This window comes from Trachymyrmex septentrionalis, unplaced genomic scaffold (genome assembly GCF_001594115.1).
Source record: "Trachymyrmex septentrionalis isolate Tsep2-gDNA-1 unplaced genomic scaffold, Tsep1.0 scaffold129, whole genome shotgun sequence".
NCBI classification, from domain to species: Eukaryota; Metazoa; Arthropoda; class Insecta; order Hymenoptera; family Formicidae; genus Trachymyrmex; species Trachymyrmex septentrionalis.
The window spans coordinates 594,714-604,616 of NW_017304428.1; the positions used below are offsets into that span (position 1 = coordinate 594,714).

General features: G+C 32.1%; 1 protein-coding gene across 5 annotated transcripts in view; it reads left to right on the top strand.

Annotated features, from left to right (window-relative positions):
- The first annotated feature begins 404 nt into the window (after positions 1 to 404).
- LOC108756647 (differentially expressed in FDCP 8 homolog) overlaps positions 405 to 9,903 on the top strand; it is a 13,508-nt gene continuing 4,009 nt past the window's right edge. For 3 of the 5 annotated variants that reach the window (XM_018500630.1, XM_018500634.1, XM_018500635.1), the window contains exons 1-3: positions 405 to 567; positions 5,479 to 5,712; positions 6,449 to 6,740. In XM_018500630.1, the coding sequence (XP_018356132.1) occupies positions 5,494 to 5,712; positions 6,449 to 6,740 (511 nt within the window). In that variant the 5' untranslated portion in view covers positions 405 to 567; positions 5,479 to 5,493. Of the gene's footprint in view, positions 568 to 5,375; positions 5,400 to 5,478; positions 5,713 to 6,448; positions 6,741 to 9,903 lie in introns of those variants that run through there. The other 2 variants (XM_018500633.1, XM_018500631.1) reach the window with 2 other exon arrangements.

Genomic DNA, 9,903 nt, shown 5'->3' on the forward strand with positions numbered 1-9,903 from the left:
CTATTCACGAGGCCGACTGCTGCATTTTTTTGCCAGATTTTTTCGTTTTGAGTGAAAACGCGTCAAATGAGTATATTATTATTGAGATTTTAAGTGGGGTGGAGTATTCTAAATAATTACCAATTTATTTTATATTTCGTTTTATCTAACATTGAGAATGACCCAAGTAGGGTCGAAATGCCGTTTGTAGTTATATTTTTGTTTTAATTATATTTTATTATTTACATTATATTGTTTTGTCTGGCTCGTAGCCCTTTTCTACATAATTTATTATTAATATTTTTTACCCACACTGCCCGTATCGCCCAGTTGATTGGTTGCTGCTTCCGCTGCTTGACGCTTGCATGTGAATACATCTTTACGTTTTTGTACATGCCATGGGCTTTAACCATTAATGATACGCATAACCTGAAAAATCGTCTATCGAAATGAAACAAGAGTTTTTATCCGCTTTTATCTATTGTTAACTCAATTTATTGCTGAATTTCACGCAACAAACAGTGATAATTAAAAGTATTGCGTACTTATGTAGTTTCGCTCAAAGAGCGCCAAATAACAATAAAGGCGGTATGTATTCTTCCTTCAATTTCATTTTTTTTGTTCGCGCCGTTACGAGACTTGTGATGTTTTTTACAGAAGAAATTTGGTGGAAAATAATATTTAATTTTTGTGTAATTTTTCAGGTTTTATTTTACTGCATACTCGAAACGTTTAGCTATTTTGAACAATGTTTTGAATTCTATACACATGTATTTTTTATGATATGTGTGCAAGGTCCCAAATCTAATTTATCTGAGTGTTACTCTGTTAGTCTACAACTGTGATGCAATACTGTGTTCCTTCTCATGAATCTTCACTTAATCTTCAACTTAAAACTATTGTAGAACACTTAAACTTATTCTACAATGTGTTCCTGTTTCTTGCTACCTCTTTGCAATCGTTTTATCGATAATTGCATTTTCTTGCTATGTATTTCCTGTTTCTTCTGAAGTTTGTTAACTTTTATCTCGGGCAACGCTTTTGAAGCAAAAGATCGGATAAGAAGCAAAAAGACAAGATATAAAAATAGCAAAAAGTAGAAACAGAAAACAAAAAGTTTTTTCTTCGAGTCATGCAATGTTGCCACATTTATATTTAAATATCTTTAATGAAGTGGATATGGTAACAGCCTCTTGTGGACTCAAATTTAAATCTTGATACAAATTAAGTATTATAACTGCTTGATACAAAGTGTTAGAATAATTTCGAGGATGTATAGAAATATTTATATAAAACGGAGCAGATTGTCAATGAAACTTTAGAGTTTCTTTCACTAGAAGCTACAGATACTTGAGTATAAACTAGAGGAAAAGGTGGTATTATGGCCAGTGTATATATTATGGCCTCCCTTAATATCTCTGCTATTATTTAGCGAATTCTAATAATTACTTATGGAATTTGTTTAATAATTCGCTGTTACATCATGATGCTGATATACCATAATACTAATATTCAATAGCCAGCACTTATAATGCATTTTTATTTTCAAGTATTTCGAAATGTTTTCGAGATACATTTTAGCATGTAATTACTCCTACTTCCTCATTTTTCTTAACCTTGAGCATATTATCATTTAAGTATTTTTGAATGTGTTATTTTGTGTTATTATGTGCTATTTAACATTTTATATTGAGATATAACATTTTGTACTGAGGTTTTTAATATTGAGCAAGTTATATGCAAAAGTTATGTGTATATACATTCATTTGCATACATTTTAAAATGTTTTTTACTTTTTTCAATTCAATTTAATTGAATGTATATTAGATAGTAGTTCAACATCTTAACACTCGGACCGGGAAGGCGCTTTGTATTTAAAGTTTTAATATTTATATAGACGGTCTTGTTTCCAATCATATTAAATACTGTTTTCTTAAACAAAACTAATATTTTAGGGCTATTTTTATAGAAGGCCATATTAATCCATTAAATATCCATTTTTTTCTTTGAGTCATGTAATGTCACTACATTTTTATTAATAGTATCATAAGTAATAAATATTTCATAACTTTGAGTCCAGAATCGATTCAACAACATTTTAATGAATGTAATTGTCAAGTTTTAAACTTAAATATTGATTATTAACAAAGTTATTATGTAAAATGTATATGAGGTGTCATAATATCACCTTCCCTTTTAATGAACTGATACTACTAATACTGAAATATCTCGAAAATGATTGTGATCATTTATTTATTTGGGTTTCCCCCAAATAGGGCAAAATAGGAGGATTATACTTAAGCCTATGGCACATACAAAAAACGTAAGGCAATAAGACATAAGCAAATTGGCCAATCACAGTAGAGATTGTAAAGTGTCGTCTACAATGAACAGTAGCAGTAGTAGATACGTCGGGAGTAAGCTGGTTTTCCGACCCAGTTAGAAATGGTTGATCGATTAACGTCAAATCGATCAATGTGTCTGTAGACGACGCTTTACGATTTCCTTACTGCTTACGTCTTACTGTCTTACGTTTTTATGCTATGGGGAACTTTAGAGGAACACACTATAATTCTATTAAGTTTCATTGAAATTGGTGAGGGCCCCATTTCTGAGCTTATCCTTGTTAGAATTTATTATATATGAAAATTCTAAAATATTCTCTAAGATTTCTTATTTAATAAAAAATATTTTTTGAAAAAATATTTTGGACTTTTTCAGATTTCATAAGACTTTATCTAGTCATAAAATAAGAAAGCTTAAAATATTTCAGAGTTCACGTATATGAAGAATTCTAGAAAAATATGTAAGCTTTCAGGCTGCTTTTTCGATACTTGTTAAAATGTTTCAATAACAATGACGATAAAAAAGGCAAATAAGAGTCGATCCTTTAAAATATAAACGTATAAAAATTATTAATATGAGTTAAATACATATATAATAGAAAACTGAGATATTACATGTGTCAGCTGTTAGATTGAGCCATCTTCAGATATCCTCCTCTTCACACTTAAAATTAGTTATCATCGTCAGAGAAATAAAAAAAACCATGATATACTATAATATGTTTCAACTTATATAGCGATCCTAATGAATGTTATATCCTAATGTATATTGAATGTTGATCCTAATGAATATTGAGTTAATTATTTACTCATTGGTGAAAGAATCTGTTTTTTTATTAGATCTTCACAAAATTCTTAATAATGGGTCAGCAAATCGTTAGTGAGTAATTGGTGTCTTCCATATAACATTTATCAGAATTACTACATAAGGCCACTTTATGGGTTTATTCGGCATATTTTCAAGAATTTTTTTTCAGTAGTAAAATGCAATTAATTTAATCAAACTTTTTACACTTTATTTGTCACTTATTCAAGATTGTATAAAAATTTTTTTAAACGATTTCACGCATGCGCGGCTTCAAAATGGCGGCTGAAGTGAAGGTGGAAAAAAAAGTTTGGACCCTGAAATCTCCAGTTCTAATCGTCTGAAACAAAAAATCCAAAAAGATTCTTAAAATATATGTTAGTGGCTATATCCCGTAGTAGAATGAAACGATTTGGGCATTAAAAAAAAATGGCGGACTTTAGAATTTTTTCACCCCTTTTTTACCTCTAAAATCGTCTAAAAAAGGGGTTAAAAGTAAACGAAAAATTCTAATTCCACTAGGGGCTAAAACTACATAAATTCTGAACAACCCCTGAAAATTTCAGCCCGATCGGTTAAATAGTTCTCCCAAAATCGTGGTCCAAAGGTCGAAAAACGTAGTTTCGAGAAAAACGCGTTTAAAGTTTTGTGTTGACAATTGTTAGTAAAATTATAAAAAAAAGGACTTCTTCTAGGACTTCTTCTCGGTCGATAATCGATTTCTAACTATTTGTACACTAATTCTACATACTTAAGGTACCCGAAAATGATGCTTTTGGGAAATCGAAAATTTTGAAAAATAAACCCATAAAGTGGCCATAAGTTGAAACATGTTATATCATGATTTTTTTTTATTTCTTTGACGATGGTAACTAATTTTAAGTGTGAAGAGGAGGATATCTGAAGATGGTTCAATCTAAGAGCCGAAACATGTAATATCTCAGTTTTCTATTATATATGTATTTATTCATATTAATCATATTTATACGTTTATATTTTAAAGAATCGACTCTTATTTGCCTTTTTTATCGTCATATTGTTATTGAACTTTTAAAAGTCCTTGATTAGTTTATATAAAATGTTTCAATTTGTAAAAAAAAGTATAAAAAATGTTCTAAAAAGTTATAAATAGACATCGGATTTTTATGCAGATATTTTTTGCAGACGTGCACAAAATATTCAAATTTGCATAAATATGTAAATATGCTCAATATGCACAAATAAACACGCATTTTTAGCATGCTTTTATAATGAGACAAATTTCAATTTTTATGTTACTTTCCAATCTGCTTTTTAAAAAAAGTATGAAATTGCATAAGAATTCGATATCTAGTTATAATATAAAATTTTAGAAATTCTGAAAAATTCTGTACTTAAAAATTTTGAAATTATATAAGTTAAAATTCTTATCAGGGATTGCTAAATAAGTATTGCGACTTTAAATACAAAGCGCCTCTTCGGTCGAGTGTTAAGATGTTGAACTACTATCTAATATACATTCAATTAAATTGAATTAATATTTCAGAAATAAATTGAGAGCCGATGAATTTATCGGATTCACACAATCAATTTGAAACAAATAATCCCCCCCAAATTCTCCCAAATCTTAAAAAACTGTATTAAACTTATTGCGAAAAATATTGCCTCGGCCGGGAGTCGAACCCGGATCTCTTACATTCCGTGTGAGCGTCCTGAGCCTTTAGACTACCGAGACCTTAGCAACACTCTTCGCAATAACCGATATATATAGTGAGTTACGCATGTATAGGCGAGCGTATTCTAAACAATATGATTGGAAACAAGACCGTCTATATGAATATTAAGACTTTAAATACAAAGCGCCTTTTCGGTCGAGTGTTAAGATGTTGAACTACTATCTAATATACATTCAATTAAATTGAATTAATATTTCAGAAATAAATTGAGAGCCGATGGATTTATCGGATTCACACAATCAATCTGAAACAAATAATCCCCCCCAAATTCTCCCAAATCTTAAAAAACTGTATTAAACTTATTGCGAAAAATATTGCCTCGGCCGGGAGTCGAACCCTTTTTAAGATTTGGGAGAATTTGGGGGGGATTATTTGTTTCAGATTGATTGTGTGAATCCGATAAATTCATCGGCTCTCAATTTATTTCTGAAATATTAATTCAATTTAATTGAATGTGTATTAGATAGTAGTTCAACATCTTAACACTCGACCGAAGAGGCGCTTTGTATTTAAAGTCTTAATATTTATATAGACGGCCTTGTTTCCAATCATATTGTTAAGTATTGCGATGTTGTGAAATAAGCTCTATTTTTGTAAAAAAAAAATGTAACACATCTTTTTTAATCCTTTTTAGTGTTTTGTGCAGAAAATGGTAGATATAAAAAGTAATCCTCCCATCGGAGAAAACGACTCACATTACGAGTCGAGGATACGAGCGAACAGTTTTGGCCGAGGTTCTGGCACAGGAACGTCAACACCATCATCCTCTTCTGATTACATGACGGGGGAGGCAGACGATAGCTCTGACAGTAAGAGTACCATACCATTCAGCTTGAAATCAGTAGAGACCATGCTGTCATTATCCAAGGTATGTATAAAGTATAATTTAAAATAATATTTCTTTTCAAGATCGTTTTAGGTAATATCTTAGATGCTAGCACGCACGCACGCGCGCACGCACGCACCTTTCTGATTGGTTTATCTTAAGACTGTAACTTAAGATATTCTGAAGTATGAATTGCGCCAGACAACCGTATTAGCATCTTAAGACATTACTTAAAACGGTCTAAAAATAAAAATGGACTTATCAAATATGAATACTGGTCTAAATACAGTGGCATAATATAATCAACAATGAAAAAATATATCATATATATTCTATTAAATAACGTGATAATGTCTTTATTGAGTATTTAATTGTTCAAAATATTCACATGCTTTTATATTTACTTTGCTAATTTCATGTACAGCAGCTTTTAGTATACACTAACCTAAGGCCTATTCTTTTGGCTGGACTTTTGACACAAAAAATTGGTCTATTGACTCATCAATTGTTTCTTTCCACAGAAATCTTTAAAAGGCGAAACATTTATGCGTGATTTGAAGGGAAACCAGTTTATCTTTCTTCTTCTTCTTCTTTCCTCCTGAAAAGAAAAGGCAGAAAGATGAACTGAAGATGGTACAAAAGTTTAGCTAAAAAAAACAGGCCTCTTGTGTAATACAAGTAACTGAACTCATTATAAACGAATTTGTCCAGTATTGTTATACAATATTATCTTGTTATAAATATTAGAGAAAATATTGGAAATGATTGTTTTACCCAGGATGCTTCTGAAGAAGATCTTCAAGAGATGGTGCGCAAGTGCAAACTGATGGTGTTGGAGAGTGCCGAATGTTCGGATGAGCGTAAATGGCTTGTTCGACGGCTGATTGAATTGCGTTTGCGTGTGCAAGAGTTGCGTGAGACTTCAGATGAAAATCTCTTTGAAACGCGCGTAATTCTCGGTCATCACTTCGTACCGCAGAAGTACTATATTACCACGTCTAGTTCAGTTTATTGCGACCATTGCAGCGGCGCGATTTGGACGATGCTGCAGTCGTGGTACATGTGCAACGGTAAATGTTAAACAATTCAGCTCTAGACTGTTCTCTGATCAACATACATTGTGTTGATTAGCATAATTTCCAATGAGTTTAAATGATATCTTTGATGATTGTTGTTTTATTACGATTACACAAATTCGTTGAAAAAGTCTAATAAGTAGATAAAACCATAGTAAATTCCTGTTTTTATTAAACCTGTTTACGTTGCTTGAAATCTCCCAAAAATTTTGCGTTTAAAGAATTAAATTAAACAAGAACAAATTTTATTATTTTAAAATAAGATAAATATATTCTTAAAGTTTCCACGGGTGCTTTCTATATAAAAATTATGCGGTTTTCTGCGTGTGTAGATCCATTCTTGGAATGCCAACGTTTCTTGAACCTTGCAGTCCACTTCATCAGGGAGGAATAGCTTAATACTGAGCTGTTTCTCTGGGTCTACATGCCGAATCGCATCATCACTCAGCACAAAAACAGTCAGCAATCAACTCACTTGTACATAGAGTTTTTACCATCTCTGACGAAGAACATCTATAAACTCAACCACCTAAAACTAGTCTTACAGAAAAATGGACACGGCACAAAAAAGACAATCAAAATAATAAATAAACATGTAAACAAGACAACGATCTTTGACATACAATCAGACGAAAGAATCCTATCCATTCTTCTATATATTAAAAGAACTACAGATCGGATTGGCAGGATATTAAACAAACAAAATTTCCGAAGTATCTTCAGAAAGATAGGAGAAATTTTAAGAAATTCTAAAGATCAAAGACCTTTACACAGCTCCGCAAGAGTATACAAAATTATTCCTGCAGGCAAGTATACATTGGAGAAACCGGGAGAATGGTCAACCTACGGATAAAAGAACATCAACGTGATGTCAGACTAAAACACGTCTCGCATTCGACATTATCAGAACACAACATTGCAACAGGATATCAAATACTAGATGCTTTCCAATTGCTTAACACATCTTAAACACAAGAATGTACAAAGTGTAACATTGTGCATGATTCAATTAGAACAGAATATGTACAATGTGTACGGTTGAGATCCGTTTCGGATAGAGTTAGATTAAATGTAGCTTTTTCTGCCTGTATTAAACAAAAAAAAAAGTAAAAGTTCCGGCCATTCAAGGTCTTCTCTGGGGGTCTCAAGGTCACTCTGAGGTCTTCCAACCTCATTTATAGCTGCTGCAATTAGTAATATATAATTGTCACTAGAAAACACCAGCTTACACAACCGTCGACTGAGTACAGATGTGTAGTGTTCTATCGACGATAATGGATTGGAACGCAACTTGTGTGCACGAAAGTGTCTAGGGATATTGCAATTGAAAAGCACCCACTTTGACAAAACGACCATAATAACCAACATTACATCATACTTTCCAAGAAAGTATAGAGAAGCCATAGAAATACAAAAACACCCCAACAATCTAAATAGAGATAATGGCTACAATAAATAAAATATGGAAGATTCTCCCGCTTATTGAAGACCGATCGATTTCCTCCCCTCTTCCCCATCTCTCTCCTCCTACCCACAATTTTCTTCTTTCCATCACTTCAACAAGCAACGTAATAAAGGGAACGGCCGGAGGGACAGCTCAGTATCAAGCTGCTCCTCGCTCTGATGAAGTGGACTGCAAGGTTCGCGAAACGTTGGAATTTCAAGAATGGGTCTGGACACGGAGAAAATACGCGAAATGCACAATTTTTATAAAGATAAACATACTTTTTCAGACGTTAAAGAAAAAGAAAGCGAAGATACTAAATACAAAAAGTACAGGCAATGCGAATAGATTTAATATCCCGGACTCTATTCAATGATACAAATTGATAAAAACTATAAAAATGATTAATATATGTAACACATTTGTATAATTGTTTGCAAAAAATTATTTTTGCTTCAATTAGTAATAGCAAATTCGGCTCACATGCATTGGCTCTGTTTTGGTGCTGTCCTAACATGCGAGTGCAAAATCTCTTTGGTGTTATATCATACTGCACTGCCAGAAACATTAGAACAATATTTCTTGGACTCGTTCAGTTCGTTTGACTGGTAATATATTAGTACTACACTGTGTCACAGCTTTCATTTACTGAATACAACAATCTGAATGCACTAGTGCAGTATGCTCTATAGAATCTGAATATGTGGCACAGAGAAAGTTCGCACTAGTGCAGTTTGCCGAATCTGATATGAATTATAGCGATTAGAGAGAGAGAGAGAAAGAGAAAAAGAGAGAGGGGAGGAGGGATTTAAAGAAAAAATAATTAATTAGTCAATAATTTTTACAAATACATTTTCTCAACTTTATAAATTGCACACTGATTTGAGTTGTCGGACTCGAAACACAGTTGCAAACTGACGTTGAAATATTAATAATTCAAATTATTGTAGATTGATGATCAGTTTTAATAATGTGATATTAATAAACATCTTAAAAACATGTAAATAATTCAAACAGTCAAATTATAGAAAGGCCACGCTCAAAGAAGCCACGCTTGATGTTCGTGCTATACAATATTTATCTGCTACAGTAAAATAACAATTATGCAAACATACATACAGACATTTCAACCTTTTCACATCAGGTCCTCTTTAGTGTAATAAAACTTAACGCAAAATTTTACATTTTAAATTCTTAAGTCTCCTGATTAGTCCGACCATGTTGGAATTGTGATGTCGAAGCGAAAAATACACATTAATTTATGTTGCATTCTATTTGTAAATAAAGACAATTTGGATAAAACGAAATGACGAGGTTTTAAAGCACTTGTAAAAATCGATGAAAATTTCTTTCCTCCCTTGACAGTCAATAAATGGTCGTAAAAGTTACGTAAAGTAGACCTATATTTGGAAGAAACATACGATCTGACAGCTGTTGAAACGAGTAAAATATACGCTTTTACATATAAAATTCCAAGATAACTTTAGTTTCCATCTATTATTTTCATCGTTAATTGCGACTTTTTATAAGTACGAGACAAGTCACATTTTCATAATTAAGCAAATAATAATGAAATTGCATGCAATATAAATTTTGTTGTTAAAACTTTTTCACGCCTATAAGTTTAGCCATTTATTATGGCGAGGCACTGTGTACGCTTTCGCTGCGCCGAGAGTATATATACTTGTGCTTGTGTGTATGGGTACAGTTCAG